The sequence below is a fragment of the Puntigrus tetrazona genome, chromosome 1, assembly GCF_018831695.1.
Source record: "Puntigrus tetrazona isolate hp1 chromosome 1, ASM1883169v1, whole genome shotgun sequence".
Classification (NCBI taxonomy): Eukaryota; Metazoa; Chordata; class Actinopteri; order Cypriniformes; family Cyprinidae; genus Puntigrus; species Puntigrus tetrazona.
The window spans coordinates 9455781-9483413 of record NC_056699.1 but is presented as its reverse complement, the minus strand read 5'-3'; the positions used below and the strand labels follow the sequence as shown (position 1 = coordinate 9483413).

At 35.2% G+C, this 27633-nt stretch overlaps 1 protein-coding gene across 1 annotated transcript in view; it reads left to right on the top strand.

Moving 5' to 3' along the window:
- Positions 1-27633, top strand: part of LOC122347442 (zeta-sarcoglycan) — a 223399-nt gene that overhangs the window by 147145 nt on the left and 48621 nt on the right. Inside the window, exon 3 of the mRNA XM_043242763.1 lies at positions 6778-6879. Coding sequence (XP_043098698.1) covers positions 6778-6879 — 102 coding nt within the window. The remainder of the gene's footprint in view (positions 1-6777; positions 6880-27633) is intronic.

The following is a 27633-nucleotide window of genomic DNA, read 5'->3' as shown; positions in this document are numbered from 1 at the left end:
ATCTACAATATACTCTTCGCTTTTTTTTTAACCGAAACCTATCCATCTTCTTACCTACCTATTAATCCATCCATCCATGTACTCACCCACCCTTTTATCCATCCATCCATCCATCCATCCATGTTCATGGTGAGCAGTCCATCCATCCATTCATCCATCCATCCATTATTTACCCACCAGTTTACCCATCCTTCCTTAACATACAACCATCAATCCATAACTTGCATCTACCCTTCCATTTAACGTATGCATCCGTACATCCATAAATCGATCTGTGACATGCATACATCTTTATTTAACATGCCATCATCAATCCATATTTTTACCTATCCTTTCATCCATCTATGTATCCATCTGTATGCTTACATTCGTCTTTAGTGTGCAACCATTGATCCATAGCTTTCATCCATCCTTTCATCCATGATATGGATCCATCTATCACCTGTGTATCTGGCACACATATCTATTCATTATATCCATCTATGTTTCCACACATCCATCTATAACATAAGCATCATCGTATACTAAATTCACTTTACAAGTTCTTTGAATATAAATATGTGATGGAAGTGTATGTCCACACCCTTCCTAAAAATTCAACCAGTGTTTTTTTTTTTTTATCGCCCTCCCTAATTCCTATAGACCAGGCTGTTTTGAGATTCCTGTTTACCTGTCACAATTTCATGGCCACACTCAACAACATAACTATGGCCACTAACGCAAAGTTGGAAGTTCGTTCCTTGGCTGAAATCCTGGGACTTGGACATTCGTTGATATTCCACCCGTGTGTTTCTGAGAAAGGCTCTTATACAGAGTATTAAGGGGCGCTGTCCTTGCAATTAGTGAACTTTAAGTGGCTTTTTAAATCTGGTCAAATAGCAAGTAAACTACCCTTAATTTAAAAGCCTGATCGTGACTCTGCTCTGAAGCTCCTCCTCGCTGGGGTTTTTAGCTAATCATAGCCCAATCGGTGTTATTATTTAGTCATTTGTGCAAGTCTACCGCATCGATCCACTCACAACAAGGACTTACATTATAGCACCTCCCAAGCGGGTGATCGGGAGGTGACTGTGTGTGTGTGTGTGTGTGTGTGTGTGCGTGCTTGTGTGTGGAGGGACACAACTGCTGGTTTGCATTATTTTCCGCTGTTCTGCAACATTAATTTTTAAAAGCAGAATCCAGAAAAGGTTGTTTAAATCCAATAAGACATTGATCCAAAGAACACCAGTGCCTGGCAAACCATAGTTAAATCTACAGAGTGAAAATAAATAAAGTCATGACCTTGTAATAGGTTATTATTATTGAAATTCCAAAGTCAACTCCACGTTAAATTAAAATTCAATAAAGACCTTTATTAGTATTTCAAAGCAAAGTTTGTAACCCCTAGGCGTTACTTATATTTTGTGGTATTTTTTCCTTCATGTTGGCAGTCATTCAATTTGCAGCTGCATTTTTGTTCTACTAGCAACAAACAGTACAGTGGTATTTGCCAGAGGAGATTGAACTAAAGTAACGCAACTGTGTTGATTGTCAATATGTTGCGTTGGGCATACGATCCAATTGCCCGATGGGAAGGGAAATTCATAAGTTACTGCAGAATCAACACACGGAAAGAGTTTACATTGAAATATCATTCTAATGATAATATTATAAAAATAAAAGTTTATATAAATATATGTGCATTCACGTGAAGTTGCAATTCTTAATAATAATATTAATATAATATAAAATAAATAACAATGTAAATAAATTTTTATAGTAGGGATTTTGAGTAGTTGCATTTTTTTATCTAAGTAATTATGTATAATGAATTAATATATTTAATTGCAAATTAATCACACATCAAATTTGACTAATTAATTTAATTTTAACATTTAATTTAAACTTTTTTATTAAATAAATTGTCTTCTTTTTCTAATTTAGAAAATCATTAAATAGATATGGAAGCCTGTTTCTGCTGCTGAATAAAAAAAATAAAAAAAGTTAGTTGTGATTTACTTCTTCCCTTTTTTCCTCAGAATTGTGAGATAAGTTATAAACTTAGAATTGCAAGATATTATGTCATGATAACGAGGAAAAATGTCAGAATTGCAATTGCAGGATATAAAATCAGAATTGCGACTTTATATCTCAGAATTCAGATTTTATAACTCAATAAAATGGTGTGATATGGTGTGTCACAATTTTAAAGTCAGAATTGCAAGTCAGTATTACGCAATTCTGTGAAAAAAGACAGAATTGTGAGATTTTTTTTGTTTTTTAAATCAGTGGCAGGAATAGGCTTCCATAAATAGACACTGTAAAAAGAAGCTTTAGGAAAAAAAGCCATTGCTTTTTTTATTTTTTATTTTTTTGCAACAATGGACTAACATATATATATATATACACACATATATATATATATATATATATATATATATATATATATATATATATATATATATATATATATATATATATATAATCAACTTTTTTATTATAGCTATATTTATATTATGAGAACATAATTTACTCCATACCTAACATAAATAGCTTGTAATTTGTGTGACTCACAGCCAATCACATCCTCTCTAAAGATTTAAATGGCACTTTATTGCGATGAAACAGCCAGCTGCCACACTGAAGTGATGATTGTGTATCTGTTTACATAATGCTGATTGCTTATACGGAAATGGTTAATTCACACTTGTGCTGTATTTAAAAATTACTCTGGAGGAGTACACATTTGTGTCTGCAGAGCTGATGAAGAGGTTGATGAATGATCCATTTGGAATCTAGTTTGTGTCATGAATGGAAGTACAGGCACCTGTGACAAGAAAATGACAATAGAACCCCAGTCTAAAAAAAAGTTGGCACATTTTGTAAAACGCAATATGCAAAAAAATGCAGGTAAGGTTAGAGACAGGTTTAGTGGTATTGGTAGGGTTAAGGTGTAAGGGATAGGTCAACAGTGTAATTACAGAAATTAATTACAGATGTAATGTACATCTAGGTATTTTAAAAGTACAATGTAAAAACATGTACAGAGTAAGTGCATTGTATTAAATGATTCATTTAAATGAAAGTACATAGTAGTTAAGGCCACCTAATGTAAAGTGAAACCAAATATTGACCAATTTAAATGTATTTTGCAAATATACACATTTTTATAACACATTTTTATTTTGATGGCTGCAAACACAATCCAAAACAGCTGGAATAGAGGCATGTTTTAACATTTTGTCACATCAGTTGTTATTTTAATTACAATGTTTAAATATTTGAGAATTTAGGATACAAATTTACAAATTTCAATTTTCAAGTTTGACATGCAAAATGTTTGTCCAGTCTTTGCTCGATAACTTTAGCTACTCATAAGTCCATAGTTGTTATTATTAGATTTTCACGACGTTTTCACAGATGCACCCCGATGGAATTGATGTATAGCTTTCTCCCTGCGTATCAGAGATTCAAGTTGCATTCCTTACTGCAACTGCAGACTGTAGTAAATGACAACGTTTTTTGTCAAGTACTCGAGAGCACATGTGGCTATTTTGAACACCGCAGTTACTGTTTCTTACGCAATGCCATCTGAAAGGTCATGCACATTCACCTTTTCATATTCAAGGTTTCCTGGCTTCCCGTACAAGCACTGAGATTTATCCGGATTTCCTGAATCTTTTCACAATTTTATGTATGGTAGTCGGTGAAAGACCTCAATTCTTTGTGAATTTGAAATGAGAAATGCGTTTTTTTTTCTCGTCACTCAAACGAACCCTTACCTATTTCAGTTCACTTGCTTATTGCGGACTGTTTCAAAACAGTTCAACTCTTTCCCCGCCAATGTTTTTTTAAATGTTGCCAGCCTCTGGCAGCATTTTTGAATATTCATAATATTTTCTGCTATGTGTAAACTGTATGAACATATTATATCAGAGAATATATAAGAACCAAGCGTATATATGATTTGCATACCTCTGATCCTTCCACATATGGCAATCTCCTTTTTTTGGAATAAACAACAACCAAAAAAAAAAAAAAAAAAAAAAACATAAGCAGAAGCACCCTTGATTTTATATAAAAGGTTCCGCTTTCCCATCTCTTGCCCTTTTGCCACAGAGATGTTTGATCTTAACAAGATCAGTCCAGCGTGATCAGCAGAAGCCTTTCAGTTGATCATGACAGAGAGAAGTGCTGAAATTGAAAATGTTAGCTGAGAAAACAGCAACTCAGATGGCTGCTGCTGTCGAGGAAGTTGATGGTAACAAACCGCTGTCACACCAGTTGAAGCAGAAATGCAAGCTGTAATGGCACTAAAATACGAGCAAGTTATAGGCCTTAAGGCCTCGCTTGACACTGTTGTCACTCCCTGAATCTCCCAAAGTGGTCACTGATTGACAGAAGGCCTAGTTATTGAACTGGCTAAGACTGACACCAAGAATACCCCCTTTTTACTGCAGCTCTGCCACTGCTAGAGCCAACAAGCATTTCAAAGTAACTCAATCCAATCTGGCTATGGTTTTATATATAAACAAATATAATTAACAGTGAAAAACATGATATTTGCAAAAATATATTGAATGTTAGACAGACCGGGATAGTTTCTGGTTAACACATACAGAAACTGTATGCACCTGGCATCTGAGGCGTATGGAGTTTCATTTATAAGCAGTTTTGTTGCCCCATCGTTGTTTTTGTTTTGAGGTCATTATCACTGGTATTAGTAGTTCCTGGTTGAATGCCAGTGGGTTTTATTAGGCCAGTTTGCTAAGATCTGCCTTTTCTCAGTTGGAAATGTGCCAGGGTACCCTTTCAGATTTGTATATACACTAGTGTAAGAGAGTAGTGAGACTACTAATATATCCTAAACACGCTGCTATATATACATATATATGTGTGTGCGTGTGTATGTGTGCGTGACATTCTTATGGCTATCTTAAATAATGGATTTCTATGTTTTATTTTTCTCTAAAAATGGAAAGCTGTCAAAAATAATAATAAAAAAAACACCCACTCATCACCTGCAGGTGTTCATTGTTCACACTGTTCACTTGTTTGACAGCGGTGCCATGGTCTAGTTTCCCAAAGAATAACATGAGGTTAACAGAGTCCACCTTTTAAGCTTTTAGTTTACCTGAAATGGTGCTGGAACAAGACCTAAAGTCCTCATCTTCTGGCAGTGCTTTCACATGCAGTAATTATAATGCTCTATGTGCTAATTCTGAAACAATGCTTTTAAAGCCAGCCATGAAATCAGCTTTTCTAGTAACTGACTCATTAATGTCAAGAACACAATGTACTCTTGAAAAATAAAATGAACAGGTTTAACAGAGAAAGGTCAACATGATAAAAAGGTAGAATCATTTTAAAAGCTGATTTTAGAATTTAACCGCTCAGAAAGAAGAAGAAGAAGAAAAAAAATATGCACGTTTCTTTTTCAGGAATGTCCAGTCTCTTTAGAATTAACTACATGGCATAAAGTTTGACGTCATTTGACGTCATTACAGTACTCTCTTGGTTGCTGAGAATGTGATTAAGAGGGAAGATGGAAAAATGGATGTGAAGAAAGAGAGAATGGCATTTGGGAAGGAGAGAAGTAAAATGGGAAAAGGAAGATGGAAAATAGCCGTGGGGCTTTTCTTTGTGCATCCGAAATTGAAGAGAGAAACTGCTTTTGAGAGATGCTTAAATCCACAATCTGCCATATCCGAGTGTTTACATACATTTAGCAGAATACAGAGACGTGGGAGTAAACTGGTTTAGTTATCTGTTTAGCTAAATTTATTTGGCTATATATATATATATAGCCAATTTTAACACCCATATTCTTGACAAGGCTGAAGAGCGCTCATTCAAAAAAGCTAAATCCAACTGATTCATGCTTCACAATGTAAAGCACACCGACACTACATGTAATGAAATTCCTTTGATATGAAAACTGAACCGGCTAATGACTGAATGTGTGTCTGTAACTGCAGGCACTCCAGGGGCGTTTTATCTGAGCCCTGTTATATATAATTGAGATGAGAAAAGAACTAACCAAGTATTCTAAAATATAAGATGGAAAAGTGTCTAAATCATTGGGGGGAATTACTGTAGCTATGTCCAACAAGTCTTGCTGCTCTCACAGTACAGACACTGTATCCTCATGCAGTAAAAAAAAAAGGAAATAAATAATAAAAATTGAGGAAACTGGCAGCACGCTGACAACTGACAGACAAGACAGACCAGGCTGCTTCTGGTATGAAACAAGGTCTCAGCTTTCTAATTTTGTCATTTTTTAATAAATTCAAGCAATAAATTCTGTTGTGTGGCCCTTTAATGTGTTGTGACAGATCTCTGTAGTGCCTCTGTTCAAGCAGCACATGAACCAATGATAAAAAAGAATAAAACAAACAGACATCAGAGTATTTTATTTGTGGAAAGGTGTCAATACACACAATTTGTCAAACTGTTATTATTGGTCAGATCACCTGTCAATCAAGCTCTTTCTTTTTTATTTTTTCCCTCAGTTGTTATATTTGAGTTATATGTCACTATTCAGATTCTCTGCGTCCCAAACATTTTCCTTCTTTTTCTTGCAAATGTGAGTTTATATGTCATAAATATGAGTTTGCATTGCAATTAACTTTCAATTAACTTATTTTATTTATTAAAATAAATGATGCGTTTCCTTTAACTCAGTATGGATTACAGCGGAAAATAAACATAGAGAACAATCCTTATCATTAGCATAAATCTGCTGTTAAACAGTAACATATTTGCATGAACATGACAAGCTCTCTCTCTTTCCCTCAGGATGGCATGGGAAATCTCCGTGTAACCAAAGAGGGCATCAGATTAGAGGGAGTGTCGGAGTTCCTCCTTCCACTATATGTGAAAGAGATCAAATCCAGACGGGTAAGAAGTACAGTCTCGTTTTCTAAATATGCGATGGGGGAAGTCTTTGCAGATCAACCATATTTAGATTTTTTTTTTTTTTAAGGAGCATTATCTCACTTCTGTGTTTCAAACAAGTAGTGCTTTATTATATTCCCTGGTACTGTTAGATCTCCAAACATGGTACTTTTTATTTCCACTGGCCTGAAAAGAAAAGAAAAGAGAGTAATAGGACTTTTCAAAGTGGTGTCAGCAAACTAAGTGATTAGGTAGTGGGTTTACTTTTTGTACGATGATTTTGCTCCTGTTCTCTTAGCAGGTGCAGCAGGTCACAGGGACAGGGCCGCTGCTGAATCCCCCTTAAGCAGCTCAAACAACCTGCTGAACTTTGCCTGCTAAATCCCTCAGTGAAGTTATTTCGCTCTGTGCTGCCATTTAGCGAGTAAATCTGCTGGCTGATGTCTTTTAAGCCTGTAGTATCTATCTATCTATCCAACCATCTTTCCATCTTGTGACATTTATACACCTTTTATTACGTGTTAATAGTAGAAAGAATGAAAAAAGAAAGGACAGCTGTGGAATAGCGATTTAAAAACAATTGAAAATAACAGGACATTCGTGTGGTTGAACGCGGCACGCTTTATTTAGCATCTTTTCGTCACTTTTGCGTTTGTCAAACAATAAAGTGTAAAAATTAAGGACATTTCGGCACTCTCCATCAAATGCTGGCACACCCACCATGCTGACAGGAAGTGTAAATTGGCATGGTTTCAGACATCGCTGGTCTGTCATTGCAGGTACCAGCTGTGATGCTGGAGTAAGTGTTCTAGAGATTCTAGCTTGAACTCTTGATATATGTGACAGGACAGAGTGTAGATCACTAAGATGAATAGAGCAAGCACACAGGCACACATTCTTTGTCAAGCACACATGCAGAGAAGTACACAGGGCTGGGCGATTCCCCAAACTGCTGCTGTACGCATGCATCATGTTCCGGTTCATTTGTGTTTGGCCTCTGTTGACCTTTAGCACCCAGTTGTAAACACAACGTTGTTGATCGATTTCCCTCATTCGCTTTCCCTCTCTTTTTCTTTGCATCTCTCTGCAACACACTGTGGCTATCTATCTATCTATCTATCTATCTATCTATCTATCTATCTATCTATCTCTCTAGATATATATATCTGTCAGTATCTATTAATATTTTAAGGGTTTAAGGAAATTCATGTTTCATGTTCATCTGCTTTAAATATGAATTCCCTTGAAACATTAAAATATGAATTGGCTAAATTTAGACAACTTTACTCTTACTACAATTTATATATTTAGTATATGTTTAGCAAAAACAAACACACAGTTATCACAGTTGTTATTCGGATCATGTTATTTGAGGAGAGGCAATATTGTTGTATATTGATATTTCTGTATCAATGTACTTGTGATTAATCTCATATTTATAGGATGTATTTGGATAAGCTCATTAACCTGCTTAAAGTGCTTTAGTTTAAAGATGTCCTGTCACTGTTTCGCTTCATCTCATTTGCTTCTGGTTTACTGAAACAATACTCTTTTCAGGTTTTTCTTTAGCACTGTTTCTCAACAGTAATTTGCAACTAACAATTTTGTAACTGACAAAATCAGAAGACCTTTTAGCAAACATTTTGAAAACCCCATTTTAGCCAGATGTAAACTTTTCACCAATCCTGCTGCTTCAGATTATTAAGTAGCATATGCTATCCCATGTTGGGGAGCAGTATCAGTATATAATGGTATAATAGGCGAAACTCAACCTAATAGAGGTGTAGCTGTCTCTGCGCTTAAGTCACTGTGCAGAAACAATGGTCGCTAAGCCTGCTTAGAGTGCACATTAATTAATAATGATAAACCCCTTTACCACTTCTCAGATAAACTTATAAAGAAGCCTTGTCCTTGAGCCAATAAATCAAAGTGCCTAATGTGTTAGCCACAGTGATTAGCATTAAAGAACACAAACAAAGCACTGGCTTGCTGCTAGCTCGCTGATGGCAATCCTGATTAGCCTCAATAATCACCAGCGCACATCAAAGCCTGTCGAGGGGCTTTTGCTTTTACCCTCAGCACCCCACCGAGAACACAGCGCCGCAAATCCCAACATACCCTCACAGCAACACCGCAGCCATTTTGGGTCATTCGTTTCAGATGACTGTGAGGGTGCGACATCGCAAATTACAATTAATCCACCTAGTGTAGAAAGCCAGAAGCTTGGGGTCAGGGGGACTGGACATGGTGGTCTTGGTCTGCAAGGAAAGCCTTGAGCTGTAAAGCTGAATCCTGCAGACAAGCTGTTTTGGCATCTCCTACAAAGAGGGATTGTGCCATGGCCTGGATTGACACCCTGCCTCTTCAAGGCCACCAATGATGTGTGACACAGGCACTCATAAAAGAGAGACCGAAATGGAAACATATGAAAGGAAAGGTGCTAGAGAAGGATGAATAAAGATGCGGTACAGTACATGAGGGGCAGCATGAGATGTGACAGTATGTAGTCACCATGGTTGAAAAGTAAAAAAAAAACAAAAACATGAAAGTTACTCTAGAAACTCTAAACCCGGCAAAAAAAGAAAGGGGATTTTAAAAATAGCAATACAAAATAAAAGCAGTTTGAAGACAGCAAATAGCAACAAAATTTACATTTTATATAATGGCACTTTACTGAAAATGGGTTTGGGCTTCAATATATTCTTATCTACCAAGTAAACACACTGAAATTTTTATGACATTGTTTGGCTGACAAATAACCTGCATAAATGTATGAATTTGAATCAGACTTCAAAATAGCTGCTTGCTGCCATTAATAAATGGTATTTTTCTTCACCCTGTATTGAGGACAAGACTGACGTATTAATAGTTGCATGCATCACTTTATAGTACATACTTATAATCATATACTATTGGTCTCAACATGTCTTTATGAACTGACTCTATGATTTTATTGTCAGGCTGTTATGAAAGTACATCTGTATTTTGTCAAAACAAAAAAGGTTAGAAACTCAGATTTCTAGTTTATGTGTGAAATATGAATTTTTTGTACGCCATCAGGAATGCAGACCAAAATACAGAATATATTGCCAACCATTATTCCAATCAAGCAGATGTTTTCTACATGAATATAAAATGAAATATATGTGAATTTTCAGTAGCCATTACTTCACGGTCTGATATGATCCCAGAAGACATATCTTTTGATGACGATGATGATTATTCTTACTAGAATTAGTAATAGTAGAAGTAGTAATGTTGAAAACAGTTGTGATGCCTAATATTTTTATTGAAACATATATGTATTGTTATTTATATAGTTTAAGAGCATTTGTTTGACAAATAGAAATCTTTTCACACAATATAAATGTCTTTACCGTCACTTTTTGATTTCATTGATCAAACGAATCAGCCTAATTTCTTTAGAAAGAAAGAAAGAACTGACCCCAAAGTTTTGAATGGTAGTGCATCTAATCCTGCTTTATATTTAACCATGTATTTTATCTCTTATAGTTTCGTTTATTTTGCAAGATCAGTTCAGTTCCTGAGCTGAAATTATTATGCTGATACATGCAAAGCTGTTTCCTTGTTTTTCACCAAGATTCAGGACAGGAAACAGGATATGCGTGCGGGGTAAAGCAAGATCTCTTGCCATTAGTGGTAAAGTCACAGCGACTCTGCAGTGCTAATTTAAGGATGTCTTTTCAGCATATATCCCTCTGTGCTTTGTATAAAAAGCTGAGTTAGTCAGGTTACAGTGGTAATGTCATTGCCTAGGACAAGCTAATTCATTAAAGACCTGATGTATGTGTGTGTTCGCATGCTTCTATGTTCGTGGTGACTTATAACAAAGGTCTTGCACATGTTTTATAAGTGTCCCTCTCAGGTTCTAAGCATACGTCACAATAGGCACAAAGACAAAAGTTTATTTTTGTCTCCTTACCTTCTGTCTTTTGTGAATGTTGCACAACTATTCTCTCCCATGCTCTCTCTTTCATATGAACTATCTATCATTTTCTCTCTCTCTCTCTCTCCCGCTCCTTCTCTATAGTACTCCCTTGTGGCCTTGTTGCTAGAATGCCTGTATTGGGAGTTGCTAAAATGAGACAAAAGTTTCCTGTTGTAGGCATTATTTCCACACTCCGTGTGATGTAGGAGGAATAGGATGTTTTCTCTCATTCTCCTCCCCTTAGTAATATCCGCTTTTATTTCATCCTTAAACAAATGTTGAGACAAGAAAAAAATATCAAGTTGATTCTCTAGGAATTGTTGAAATGATTGTAAATCCCTTCTCAGGAGTCTAAACACAATCCACGTACTCATAGGGTAGAGCTGCTCACTTTTTTTGCTGATCAGTGGAGAATGAGAAAAATTGAAAATGCAGCTAATGCACAAGAGAGAGCCAACATATCCACAAGAGTCTGCAAGTTTCAATCTCTCTCATGCATCAGAAAACTAGTTTTAGAGTTTATTTAGACGCCATGACTGTTCATATTATATTCCTATTATTACTCATATTTATGTTTATATTTACAACTCTATATGAGGTTTAAGCTATTAAAATATAGTTGGTGCATGCACACCATACGTACAATTATTTTAAAACAAACTTAGATTAATATATATGTTAAAGGTATTAGTGGCAGATACACAATATAAACACTTTAATGATAGCAAGAACAACAGCAACACAGAAGTTTCTTTTCTCCCAATTTATTTCTTTCCATGTGACTGCTGTTTGCAGTGTTTTAGAAAGAAATCTCTCTTCTTAGTCAGAATCTTCACCTCTCCTTAATGTCATACATGAACTCTGCATACTGGCTGCTTGAGAATTCAGTTTTAAAATTGGATTTAAAAATTGGAAGACTGAAACCATTATGTATGCCTTGAGGTGAAGCATTCCAAATCGTCAGAGCAACGCAAACAAACTCATATATGTCACTCTGAAGGTTGAAAATATTAAAATACACAATTCAAGAAGTGAAAAAATATAACGCATATGATCCATATTAAAAAATATGGGGTCTGTACAATTTTCTATTCATGAATAAATCCTAAAAAAAGTATTATATTACAGTTAATATTAATCTGCAGTGTTTATAATTGTGATAATGATGACGATTCCTTGAGCATAGCATGAACATAGACTGATTTATGAAGGATCATATGACACTGAATACTGGAGTAATTATGCTGAAAATTTAGCACAATCCCACATATAAAATTTAGCCATTGCACAATTTTTATTCCTAAAATTCACATTATAGTTATCAATTTTATGTATGTCTTTATTAAAAATAGAATGTGCACTGAGTTATGTCAGCAGCACTGTACATATGTGTCATGGTGCTCTCATGAATGCGCCTCCAAAACCGAAGCGGAAAAGAGAAGAAAATGCCGTTTTTTTCACCCAAAAAGTATTCTCGGTGCTATATAACATTCTAACGTAAATTGTGAAGACTCTGAGATTGAGATTGTTAAACGTGCTCATTAACCAAACAGTCTGATGTTATGGAAGTTACTATGTAACTCTATTTGGTAGCTCTCATCGACATGCTTACAGGTGTTATTTCTCGCTGGTATACGAGAAAAAAGGAGCTTGACACCATAAAGAGAGCATTTAAGTTGCTCCTATAAGACAGTGAATAAACGGGACAATTCAGTTAGTAAACACAAGTCATCCATCCCGAACACTGAATATATCTGCAATCACAGAGCAAGGGCGTCAAGCGTTGGCCAGCGTGTTGGTACTAATGTTTTATTCAGGGGGGTTGAGAGTGTGGTGGAATGGCCCATGTAAAAATAGGTTCCCATTAACATTTAACAACATTTCAGGATGATAAAACATGGGGCCCGTTCAGACCTTCAGGAACCAAGAATGACGGAGAATATTAATTATTCTCTTCTCGCTCTCTCAGATGCACAAAAACTCTCAAAAGCCTTGTGGGCACAGGTTACCTCTGCAATTACCTCTCAGCTCTTAGCAATGTCATCCCACCTTTCTTTTTAATTGGCTCGATGAACAAGTCCAACGCGCAATGTGATTGGATAACTCTACGTTTATACCTCGCTTGAGCTGTGATTGGTTAGACGTAACCCAACATCAAAACACGAGGCAGATGTGTCATCAGAGAGCAGCAGGCATAACGAAGAGTGATAGTCTCTTTATTTATATTAGTGTCGCACAATCTGTTCTGTCAAAGCACATTATTATTGTTTTTGCGTACAGGAGGGGTGGGCACCGTGTTTACGAGGGCATGTGATAGCAACATGATGCTATTCGACAGATGCAGAGATGACATCAACTGCTAGTGACATGCAATATAACTCACAGCAGTGCTGTTACAGTATATGACTTCAAATGTTTTGTGGACTTGATGCAAAAAGCCTTCAAGATAACAGGTACACTACTAGGACATTCAAATGGCTGGGCTCAGTGACTTTTTTCATGATTTTATTCAGCAAAGCATCAGTAAATTAAGTAAAAATGACTTCAAGAAAGAAGGTAAAAAGAGCAATATATTATTTGATTTTACTCAGTGTGATCAGTGATTATAGGAATTTGTGTTCCTTATATTCATTTGGGAACAGGAATTGCCATGGCAATTATGAATGGAAACATGTAAAAAATAAGTGATTCCCCCCACTTATTCATTTATATTTAAGGATTAGATTTATTGATTTATTTTATGTATTGTACTTTTTTGAATGAAATGTCTAATGGATAAACCATTTTCACAGCCTTTTTATAATCATATTTATCAAGGGAATGAATACTTTTGAGCACTATATAATACTGTGATTTTGTAGGGTGGAGTAATATATATATATATATATATATATATATATATATATATATATATATATATATGTGTGTGTTTAAAGTCAGGCAGCACAACTGCTTTCATTGATAATAATACATTTTTTCAGATCAGCATTAGTTTTTTTTTTAAATATCTTGATCAAATTCGATCTGATTTAAACATGAAATCACTCAGGGCATACATTTTATTAATATTTGTTTTGCAATATATAACGTCAAATGTTTCATATGGACTTAATACCTCAAAAACCCTCAGTGCCTAATTGTTATGGCAGCATTCATGTGAATTAACAAATTAGCATTTGATAGAACATCACCAAATATGTTTGTGTTTACCTGAAGTATTTTGGGCTGTAGCTAATTGGGGTCACTGTCTCCATAACAATGAGCCGCATTTAATTAAGCAAATAAATACAAGTGCGATCTGCATCTTAACATCTCACATCACCACAGCCTTCTACACATTTCCAGTGGTCGCCATTTGAGATTACATTTACCTTGTCTCGTCTGCTGCTACACGGTGACATGGCCGCTAACACCGACCCGGGATCAATTCTACTCCTCCCGATTAGTGAAATTAATTAAAAACAGACACGGTTTTAATTAATGCTACACGTTGACATTACACAAGCTAGTGGGCCATTTTAGCTTTGATCCTCATCGGTGACTAATGACATTTAGCCAGGGGCTATGTAGCATGTGTAAAAGGGCAGGCTAGCCATTGGGTGTTTAGCTAGCAGGGCCTGGGGTACAACCTGGACTGCGGAGGTAAATGTTAGAGGTGATAAGAGCGTGTCAGCGCGACTGAAAAGAAATGAAGTCTGGGCAGAAAATCCCGGAGACTGCTAACAACGATAAATCCAAATAATCTTTCAGTTTTAGATTTAGAAAGTGATGCACAACCTTTCCTGGAGATTTGCTTCCACTCTTTTCTTAGGGCAGAAAGGGAAAATTACTGCTTTATTGAGATAAACTGTTCCTTTATGCCTCTGATAACACTTTGGAGTAAGTAAAAAAGGTGTTTGGAAGAAATGCTATCTTATCTAAGCTTCTCCGTATTTTCTCCATATGTTGTCAATAAAATATTCATTCACATGTTTATTGAACACATTTATTCAGCATTGAATGTCTTTCCTTGACTTTCCAGAATGTGATAAGATATAATCTGAAGACTGCTTGTTTAGGTGCTAATACATACTTACCATATATTCCCCCACCTTATTTACTGTATATCTATAATCTAGCTATTATTTTGATGATGTGAACAAACTTTTAATGGATCATTGCTAAATAAAAATCTTCCTAACTTATATCTAAACATTTATAACTGCCCATTACACTAAAAGAATTGAATTCTTTGGTATCGGTTTTGTGGCAATATTAGAGCATTTGTGCATTTCTGTTTACAACAAGATATTGATATGCTGGGCTCATCTTTATAACCACAATGGATGTTTATGGTCAGAAGACATTTTCTTTAGCTATAGCCATTGGCTTTAGCACAGCAGTATCTTCAGGACTTTTATTCACCATTATCTTTAGCTATTACATTTCCTGAATACACACTCATTCTTCAGTTCAAACATTTCCTAAGTGATAAAGTTAAAACATACAGCAATATACTTGTCATTAGTCAGTACAGAAAGTGTGCAGCTGTTACTCCTAGGGTTATTTCTGATCTCCACAAGTACTAATTACTTTACCTGTCTCTAGGGTGATTTTAGTCTGACACCTTTTCCTGGGACTGTTTTCTCAGATCCTGTCTATATTTAATATTTTCTTTATTATCTCCCGAAACAACCTTTTGCTTACTATATTAAGCTAGTATTAGCTATTGGTATCAAAATTGAATTGAATTGGTATCAAGAATTCTGTCATTTCCGCCCCTTTCTGAAGTTACAGCCTTAAAATAAATTGACCTGGTCTCATAAAAATATGTACCCCTGTACACTTTTTTTGCAACACTATTTTTACTTACTGCCTTACTTGACGTTTCGACCAAGTTTCAAAGAGAAATGTCCACTGAGTTTCCACTGGTGCATTTTTATTATGTTGATATAGATATGTATTGCGGCATAAAATTTCCGTGGCCTTAAAGTTAATGCTCTATTATGTTGGAAATATGCCCTACATCAAATCCAACCCTAAACCTACTCTATAGTGTTAACAAATGCTAAACTGATATAAAAACACATTTGTTGACGCAACCATGCCATTTCTACTTCCTTTTACACAGATTTGATCTGTATTGTCGAACTGTAGTTACATAGGATTCGAACCAGAGCTCCTCACCTCTCAAGAACATACTCCGTTAGCTACATATTTTGTGTCTCGCTAAAAAAGTGCACCAAGGTACGTTGACGGCAGGAAGAAATAATACTTTTTTACGTCTTGTTTCCTTTGTTTCCATTGTGAAAAACTACTGAATTTAATAATTTGATTTCATCTAAACTCGAGGAATCAAATCGTTATAAATCCTATAAATCTCAGATGGAATTGATTCATTTTGTTGTTTACCCAAATATTCACATTGATGAGCGTGATATACAAATTATATGATCAATTATTGTGATATAACGTGCAAGACTAGAAACAAATGAACAGGCTCATTTTATTTTCTTTCCACACTTTTATTGCTTACTCATCCCCATTTTATGTTCCTAGTATATACTGTAACATGAGTGTGCTTGCTCTACCATTAAAGATAAGCCTGCAGATCTCCAGATCTCCCCATGAGGATGATAAAACAACAAACTAGCGGTGCATGGTTTCTAGATCATTTCCTGCACAGCAAAACTTAGAGGATCAAAAGATTTTAAATGGACTACTCATTTACAGCATCTTGGTATCAATAGAGAGGCAGTAAAATGAAGATCAATAAGGGAAGATAAGCAGTATTAAAGAGGAGGAGTTTGATCAGTACTACAGTGACAAATAGTCCCTGTGGTGTGCTCACACTGGGATCTAAGCAAAGATCTAGCTGAGAGCGTGAGAAATACTCTTGGGAAAGTGATGCATTATTTTATGTTGCTGTAAAGCCACGCGGCGGCTTGAATCTATAAAAAGCTTGCTCATAATTAACAGGAGTGTAGGCCTGAAAAATGACAAGATGAATGTGTGTATGAATGTGTATGAAGGTGCATGCATTGTCACTGAATATATTTAGGTTAACAGTAGGTGTATTCAATTGTAGTAATATGCATAATAAAACTGCATAAACTATTTTTTTTTGTAAATGCAATGCATTTAGTTTAAAGGAGTAGTTACTTAGTAGTTACTATGTAATAAATTGTTTCAAATATTTTGTTTATTAAATAAATATATTTGTTGATAAGATTGACCTTTATTTTAAAATTATGTAAATTCTTAGTTTATGAGACTCATAGTTTCAACCAGTGTTATCAAAAACCTAGCTGTGAAGTCTTATGGCAAAACTGAAAAAACAAACAAAAAAATTAAAAAAATGTAAAATTGATGCTTGAATAGGATCTGTAAGTTAGTTAGCAAACATTGTGAATTAATTATTTGAAGGGTAGGTTTAGATACTTTGGATTAAATGAATGAATGAAAGAGTGGATGAAATGATGTTTACACCTTTGTTCTTAGCTTAGCTTAGTGAATATTTAGTGAATAATTTTTATTTATTTATTTATTTATTTTCTGTTTCTCACATGAAACTACGATGTGGATTCAGAAGACCGTGAAGAGTTCATTTTTTTTTTAAATATAACAGTTTTCAAATATATGTCTGTTTTTGCAAATAAACTTTATAAATTCCCCTTTTCTTGCTCCACAAAAGAAAAAATAAGTCAAAGAAAGAGTTAAGAATGACATGAGGGTGGATGAATGATGGCAAAATTTTCATCTTTGGCTGAAATATTGTTTTAATAAGATGTAGACCCAGAGATCAAGTGATTCAACATACAATGTTAAACAGCAGTGCGTGTCAAACTGTCACCTTAAGCTTGCCTCTTAAGAACATTTAAGAAAACTGCATTCTATTATTTGTCATATATAATATAAAACTCACATTGACAGTACTGTCACCTGTCTGATGTAGTTTAGCTCATCTTTAAAACATGAAGTTCACATCTTGTAAGCCAATTTCTGGATTACTGTGTGGTTTTGCTATATCACATGCGAATTCCATTGTGTGTGATGTGTCTTACAGGCTGTGGTTATAGAATCAATAGGAATATATTAGCTCAGTAGTGTAGAAACTTTTAGCATGTCAGCAGAGAATGACAGAACTAGTTTCATTCAAAGTAAACTCAGCAGACCCAAAGAATGAACGGCTGCGCTCGTTACGGAACAGAGAAAAGATGATGGTTGTGTGAATAATTTAAAAGCTAAATTAATCAATAAATGTGCGATTTTTAGCAACATTATTGGTTTATTTGTCTTTAGGTTTGTTTGTCAGCATTTTATTTTGTTGATTGCTCTGAGAACAGGTTGGATAGTTGTGCTCCAACTGCCAACAAACCATAGGATTGAACCGAGTCGCTAATCAATACACTATTACCAATCAGACAAGACTTTCTCTCCGGTTTCTTTCTACTTTCTCGTGTTGAGCATGCAAGTGTCTGCCTGTGTGTGCAACCGAGCCTAGCGAGACTTGGCCCTTGAAGAGAGAATAATTTACACACAACAATCTGTTGTGTGCTCGAAAATCACATTGCTTATATTGATTTATGGGAGACACAAAATAAAACTTTATGTAAAGGATAGCATCAGATAAATCTTCTACAATGGTCGTTTTTACCATAAAAAAGCAGACTTTACAAAGTTGTGTCAAATAAATCTTCTGCGATGTTTGTTTCGTCGAAACTTTATAATGTTTTTGCTAAAGTGTCTTGGGAATTGTTCTCAGGGCAGGACATTATAGACTGGCACTAATCATAAGGCTGGATTTAATGCTTAATACTCAGATTTCTGAGTCTGGGTGGCAACCAATCATATTCCTCTCCGCCCCAAGGCCACTGTGAGATTGGATGGTATCCAGACATCAGTGCAGGGCATTTGTCAGCTGGGATCAGTGGTACTTTGTGAGTGTGAGCAGTATAATCTCATTCCTCACAGTGCAAAATGTTTGCCAGTACTGTAGGTATATGCATATGTGAGTATGTGAGCAAAGCAGTGATATATGTATGCAAACTGTGCTGATTCAAGCCTTTTAACTTATATTAAGTAATATTTTATTCATAAATCTAGAAAGTGTTTCACAACAATTCAGTGGTGCTATAGGGGGAAAACATTTTTGTTTGTTTTTGTTATAATAATAGAATATTCTTTAATATATTATAGTATATTTAAAATATATATATTTTAAATGAGAAGCGTGTGCAGAGTGCAAAACTACACCTTACAAATTTTAGGGTTTGTTGTGGTTTACTTGTACATTTGTATAGGTGCGATCAAACTGTAAACACAAACAGTTCACAATTAACATTTAGTAATTTTTCACATATCACATTTGCATTAAGATTACAATACAGATTTATGGAACAATCTATTTTGTACAACTTATGCCAAACTTTGTTTACTAACTAAATGCAACATATCTCAAGAAGCAACACAATAAACTAAGTACATTCACACAACCAAGTATATAATATTAATTAATCACAAATGGCGATCTACATAGAGATATATCAATGTTAAAATATAACTTACCTGTGGTTTATCATACCTGAGTTCAGTTTCTCTAGCCACACCCAGGCCTGATTACTGCCCCCACCTGTTCACAATCAAGAAATCACTTAAATAGGACCTGCCTGACAAAGTGAAGAAGACCAAAAGATCCTCAAAAGCTACACATCAGTTTGAGATCCAAAGAAATTCAGGGACCACCGAGAAAGAAAGTAAATGAGATCTATCAGTCTGGAAAAGGTTATAAATCCATTTCTAAAGTTTTGGGACTCCAGCGAACCACAGTGAGAGCCATTATCCACAAATGGCATGAGCATAGAACAGTGGTGAACCTTCCCAGGAATGGCTGGCCGACCAAAATTACCCCTAGTGGGCAGCTATGACAAAGACCTGCAGACTTTTGGAAAAGTACTCTGTAGACTGATAAGACAAATTTTACATTTTTGGAAGGTGTGTGTCCCGTTACATGTGGCATAAAAATAAGAAGGCGTTTTAAAAAAAAAAAAAAAAAACATCAGTAAAATATGGTGGTGCTAGTGTGAAGGTCTAGGGGTGTTTTGCTGCTTCAAAACCTGGAAAACTTGCTGTGATAAATGGTACCATGAATTCTGCTGTCTACCAAAAAATCCTGAAGGACAATGTCGGGTCAGGTGTTTCAAAACACACCAAGTCCATATCTGAATGGCTGAAGAAAACAAAATAAACACTTTAGAGTGGCCTAGTCAAAATCCTGACCTCAGTCCTATTGAGATGCTGTGGCATGACTACGGTTCGAGCTTGAAAATCTTCCAATGTGGCTAAATTACAGCAATTCTGTAAAGATGAGTCGGCCAAAATTCCTCCACAGTGCTGTAACAGACTCACTGCAAGTTACTGCAAACGTTTGGTTGCAGTTGTTGCTGCTAAGGGTCGCCCAACCAATTATTATGTTTAGGGGGCAACCACTTACACAGGGCCATGTGGGTTTTGATTTTGTTTTCCCTTCATAATAATAACCTTCATTTAAAAACTGCATGTTGTGTTTACTTGTGTTGTATCTTTGATTAATATTTAAATTTGTTTGAGGATCTGAAACATTAAAGTGTGACAAACATCCAAAACAAACAAACAAAAAAAAAAATCAGGAAGGTGACCAACAAATTTTCACACCATTTTATGTAGTTAAATCGTATCTAAATCAAATCTTTCATGTGAAATCATTAGAATTATAACAAACTACAGCGGAACAGCATGGCTTTTTTCTCAAATCTCTTTTTTTCCCATATCCCATATGTCCACTAAAACAACGCTCTTAAAGGGGCAGCACCCTAAAGTGTTTTTTTCTTTATCTGCAGTTGTGTAATGCTATAGACAATATATTACTGATTTTTTTTTTTTAAATGGGCTTTCATGCAGTGTGTAACAATTCGAAGTGAAAGATAACATCCTGCAAATTTTAAAACTGAAAGTGCACCATATATAAAATTGTCTCTCAAAAGAAAGATTCGACTCTGAATCATGGAAACAAGTTTTTAAAATGAACCTCAAGGCATTTCTTGTTGACGTCAACATAAAACATTAGCATATTAACTTCGCACTCATCTTTCTTTTTGCGTTGGTCAGAATGAAATGCAAATTCATACTTTGCAACTAAGTCCTACCTTTGGAGGGTACAATATCGTTTTCCTCGCTAACACTCAGGTTGTTGAGCAAGTATGATAAAAAAATGCATGTTATAAGACAATGAAAGTATTTTTTGAACTTGCATGCATTTTAGCCTGTTGTTGGGAAAACCCATAATAAGGGCACTTCAGCTTTCGTTAATGCAGCCAGAATGCATGCAGTCAATTGAAATGCATCTATATCAGTGCACATCCTCACATTAACAAGAACCTAAATGTAAAATGTTACCAAACTGCAATAGTATTTCATACTTAATCTGCATCTGCATTTTTCCCCGGCCTTGAGCACAACCAAATTACATAAAATTATTTAAGATATATATATATTAGAATGAAATTACACTTACACTTGTGTTCTTAGCTTAAGGATCTGCACATCTGTTATTAAGTCCGTATGGACTTCCGAACACACCTGAGTCTAATTTAGGTTTTGGTTTATGATAATTAGGTGATGATTAGGTGATTCAGGGACTATTATAAAAACCAAACAACTTTATCATAAATTTGTGCTCATAGTTCTAACAACCTTTTATACTTTATATATAACACAATTAATGAAGAATTCTGACTCGTGGCTTTTTGGTTACCAGCCCAGATCACACTATACAGTCTACAAATACATACTACGCATACGTGGGTGATTCAGCTTACGTGTTTGTCCTTGTGATAATAGATGTGTGTTAACCATGCATCACAGGTCAATGAAGGCCGGTATATGCGTTTGTTTTTAAACGTGATTCAGGGACATGCAGGGCAAATTCAACCTGTCATGAACAAACAACTGTTTGGCAGTAATGCTGAAATGTTCTTTATACCAAAGTAGACTTCAAAATATTGGCTTTTGCTAGAAGTTTATGCATTCAAAACCAAATGTGTATGTGAGTGCATAATCTAAGGCCACCTTACATGCTCACCTCATAGAGAGCGGTGACTGGCACTGGTCTACATCTTACAGTACCTATGCATTTTAGGTGTTTAGATGCTTGAATCCCTGAAATGATTGGTTTTAGAAGACCAGTGCAGCAACCAAAATTTTATTTTGGGTGAAGTGCCTAAAGACGTAATTTACTGATTGATATCTTTATAAAATTGAGAAAATTGCAACACTCTATATGAGATAATTTTAAATTACTCAGAATAAAGAATCAAGGGGGAAAAAACATTTTAAAAATGGGTAGATGTAAATTATTAATTTAAATGTTAGCTCATGATATTTTAATAAAAATCTCATTACTATATACTTCAGAATGATTCACAATAATTCCGAATGTAGAATAAACTAAAATAATTGTATATAATTAATATATCGTAAATAGATACTCTGCTAGGGAGAACTTTTATAAATCGTACCGAACAGAATGTCACATTGCCCTGATATATAAAAATGTATTTTAACATCAGAAGAAGAAGAAAAAATTACACTTTACCTTTAAGCCTTGAGCTGTGAAGTTATTTGGTCTTGCCCTCTGAAAGACCACCTGAACCTCCATGGTGCTTAGCTCTGTAAAAGGCATAAAGACTTACCCTGAGAGTCTTTCCTAAGACGTGCCGTCATAAAGGCAAAAATGTGGTCTTAAGCTTTATCCCCCCTTAGGGTGAAGAAACATACATTCATTCTGTGCTATTTTATAGTATCATAAATGGAACCTTGTTAGCTTTATTCCACTGGGAGATAGATTGGTTTGTCATTGCTTGTGTTGCCCCCTCTATAGCAAAGGTTTCCTTTTCACCCCTTCACATGGGAAGGTTATGAATGAAATTGGCATTTTGTTAGCTTTTTATTTATTATATATTATATTTATTATATAGGTTCATTGGTTTATTGACATTGATTAGCAACATCAACTAAAATGAGCATTTACTAATGCATTATTAAAATAACAAGTCTTGTTTGTTGACATTAGTTAATGTACCATGAACTAACAATGACTGACTGTAACAGTGAGCAACTGTACCTAACATTAACAGAGATCAATAAAAAGTGTAATAAATGCATTGTTCATTGTATTTTCATGTTAGTTAACAAGTGTTAGTAAATGATATGTGACACTGTACATACTGTAACACAAAGGAATAAAGATGATACTGAAGGAATTAAAAAAGGGCATACTTGTTTGCATCATATGAGAAGTAGTAGTGTCGTTTCAATGGCTCATTGCATTTCTGAGAAAAGACATAATAGGATGTTTGACTTTTGAAACCTCTCTGATGCAATTTAAGTGAGGTTGTTAGACAGTACTTAAGACGCTAAAGACTGACATTTCACACCTACTCATGATGAGAGATTCCTTGGATAATTTCTTCTCTGCTCCAGAAGTGTTTTAACCCTGCGCTTACTCTTGCATCATCTGTTTGCCTCCCTATGTGCCATCAGCAATGATCTTTGGCTGGATTCTTCTTTGCATGCTTGTCCATGGTTCTGAATGTCTGCTGGTGTTTTAACAAGAGCAAAACAACAGAGGGAACATTTCTGTACTTCTCAAAATTTGATGATTTAAAAAACAAACAAGTGTTATAAAGTTCAGAAGAATTCGAAATGTCTTTTAAGGTTCCCTCCAATGTGTTGTTGTTAATTCCAAAGCATCATTTTAGACATAGTTACAGAGGCTTGAGCTGTTGCTAGCAGAAAAATGCAGTTAATAACTGAGTTATGAGAGTGTGTGTGTGTGTTTGGGTGTAAGAGAGAGAGCGAAAGAGCTTGTGAATTACCTCTGTGAGTTTGTACATCTCTCAAAAGTGTTTGGCTAATGTCTCTAAAATTACTAATAATGAAGTTAATTTTCTTAGCGCCATTGTTACCTCACTTTTAGATGTTGTTTTTAAGTTGATGTTATGGATAGGATCATCAAGACCAGAGTGCTAATGTGTTCATCTCTGAGAGAGAGAGAGAGAGAGAGAGAGAAAGAGAGAGTATGAGTATGTGCTTTCCATAAATAATAAAAAGCAATTTTGTGTAAAAAAACATGGAAATGATCTGTTGTTTTTATCATGTTAATTACTAAATTTATTTGTTTGGTCAACGTCGTTGTGAGTTTTGGTTCTTTTGCTGTTGTAAGAAATCATTTGGCGAAGTGATATGATTATGCAATGTGGTTGAAGAGCTGCCTGGATCTGCATTCTCTGTGCAGTTCCCTGAAAATAATTGCATGCCTTAGAATGTTCGTCAGCCAATCAGATTCAAGCATTCAATGACTCTGTAGTATAAAATATAATAATAGTAATCATTTTTTCAATGCTGTAAAAAAAGCTAATTCTCTATTATGTTGAAAATGTGCCCAATACCAAATCAAACCCTAAACCTATCCAATAATGTTAACAGATACTAAACTGATATACAAATTAGTTTGATGCATCTCTGTAAATATTTGTGAAAAGGAATAAAAGGTGTCAGATTTTTACTGCCTCTACTGTCCATTTCTTTTGGAAACTGCAGTGATATGTACTAAAAATGTACGTTTATGCCATGAGACCAAGCAGAATATTGTTAAACCTAAATGGAATGGAAACTCAATTAATATCATTGTTATGAATTTGTCCTACTATTTCATGTCAGAATGACTGTTGTGAAAAGGAATTAGTCCTTTTGACACAAAACAGTAGGTCTGTGAAAGCACAGAATCAGCATTACATACACATGTTGTGTGAGTTTAAACCACTAGAAGCTTGCTAATATAAATAAGACCACATTTCAAACACATCATCCCATTCAAAATGCAAAATACCATAATTTTATAGACATACAAATCGTAATTTAGCATCACAAGGCCACTCTCAAAGGAAAATCAGCAAATAAACTGCATATACACAAGATGTGGTATTCAAATTGTTCGATAGAAATGTGAAGAATCAGAAGAAGTCAAGGACTGAAAGACCAAAAAAAAAAAAAACCTGAAGAGATGTTTGACAGACTGGAAGTCCACCAAGGACCTGGTTTCATAAGGATTTTTTTTTAAGATAAGATGTTATAAAGTTTACACAAATTGGAATTAAAACTCATGGAGTATTATGGAGTAACAAATCCAAGTTTGGTGTTTTTGGGTCCAGTTGTTGACAATACGTGAGAAGTAGGGTTGGAGAAAGAGAGAGCAGAATGAGTGCTGGCGGCCTTCAATAAAACACATTGGAGGTGTATCCTGGTTTGGGTCTGCCTATCGGTCAGTTGGTAATATCCAAATTGATCATGAACACTGTAAAGTACAGGCCTTTTTTAAATGTATTGTTCCATTCTTTCTAAACAGCACGTCATTGTTTTAATGCTTATGAGAAGCAAGGTCCTCGTGTATTTAAACCTACCAATGATTTTGTGATTAACTATCAAACAAAATCTATTGAGTAAGAGACATCACAGGGGTCACCACAGCAGATAAAAAGGTGTCTAAATTTAGGGTCTCGGCAGGTGTGTGGGATTGGAGTGTGTCATTAAATGAGAGGAAACACAATGAAAGAGAGATAATGAAGAACAGGTGGACATCTGGGAGGAAAACAGAATTGTCATGCCTGAATGCCATTCACACAAAAAATCCTCTCTCTTCATTCGCTGTCCTGCTTTGCATTGCGTAACGGTGGAAGGAGAAGAATGAGGTGTTGAGGCGTGGAAACAGATTTTGGATCTGTTTGATTGGAATGGAAATAAAGATCAGATTAAAGGATAACCCTCTAGCCGAAGTGGCTTCTTTTCATGTAAATGGCTAGGAGGTTATTTGCATGTGTCAGCTTCTGAGCCGCCAGGTGACTAATTTCACAAGCCGGTCGTGTTGGGTTTAGATAAAAGAAGTATTCAACATGCTGCTGAATGCTGAGTATTGAAGGTCTGTGTCAAGCTGGAGCAATTAAAACAAAAACGTAAAGCTTGCTTCTATGAGTTTATCATATGCATAAACCTTCATTGGCTTGTCATTGCTCACTTTTGATTTGAACGTGTCCTTTTAAGAACCTCATCTTCTGCACTGCTCATTTACCCATGATCAAAAACAATAACACTGTCCATCTCAGCTTTGAACATCCCACATCTAGTGGCAGCACACGTAGTGTTGGGTAGGAGGGTGTTTCTAAGATAATTAGAGAAGATAGTGTTGTACTCCATTAGACTGACATCGTCTGGATCTAATTATACAGTGTGAGACAGCAAGAGCAGATACTGCAGCCTCAAACTGCTTCTATTGTTCAGGCGATCGACTAAGTACTCTTTACTATAATATAAAACAGTTGGATTCCGCCACTGACGTGAGACTATAAGTGCTGTGCATGGATGAACGGCTTGGTTTATTTCTTCCTGTGCTCTTTGGCATCCTTTAAGTCATCTTATTTTATGTACAACAAGTGTAGACCCGATGCAAATAAGCAGTTCTTTATGGAGTTTAGCTTCTTTCCTTGTAAAGAGAGTTTTCACAAGAGTGCAGACGCCGGAAAGCTTTTTCGATGTTCAAGCCTACTTGATTGAAAAGTATTTGAAGGCAACATTTTAATGTTTTATTGTATGAATAAATTTGTTCACCACGCATACTCGTGTGTGTGTGTGTGTATGCGTGCATATGAGTGTTTGTGTGTGGTTTTGTCTACATTGGGAGCAAATGTCTAGCACAAATGTACAGAGTAGGCTTAGAGTTAAGGGATAGAATCAACCTTTTCTCATAAAAAATATATAACTCTGTACTTCATGCCATTTTTATACATGTTATTGCATGTTTCGCCGCAGTTTCAAAGAGCAATGTCCACCTGAGTGATGCTAAAACACAGGTTCAGTACATGACCCTGGCACATGTTTATTACACTGACTTTTCATAACGTTGCTTCAGTTACATATTGCGACGGTCGCATACTCTGTCGTGTTGGAAATATGCCCTAATCGAACCCTAAACCTGGAAAACCGATATCAAAAGGCATTTGTTGATGCAGCTGTGCCATTTCAACTACCTTTTATGCAAATTTGAATCATTTTGTTGAACTATTTTACACGGGATTCGAACGATTCAAAGCGTTCCAACGCCTGGTGTTAGGTGTTAGAGTTTTACTGCCGCTAGTATTTGTTTCTTTTGGAAACTGCATTGATGTACTTATTGGTATGTATTTTGTGTCTCGCTTAAAAGCCATGAGACCAGGTATGTTAGAATATACAACTTAATATACATGTTTATAAAAAAAGTACCCATAAAATAAATAAATAAAATTAAACTAAATGACATAAAATAGTAACATTTTTGTATTATTATTATTATTATTATTATTGGTAACACTATATTTTACGGTATCTTAACTAGTTACTTATTAGCATGCATATTATTAGAATATTATCCATTTATTAGTTGTCTTTAAGCACATTAAATGTCTTATTCTACATCGTATTCTACATCCCTAATCTAATTAATTAATTAAGCTTAAACAATAAATGAGGAATTTATTAAGGGAAAAGTCACTTAAGAATGATAAAGTGTTCCCTACTCTAAAATGTTAAAATTATGAATATTATTATTACCAATGTACTAAAACTAAGATGTTAAATAATAAATAATATCTATAATTATTACAGTTTACATGTATTAAAGTATAATAAACTTTTTATTTTTATTTCTAATTATTACAACAATGATTGCATATGGTATTTCTAGTTGCTTGGCTTCTTTTTGC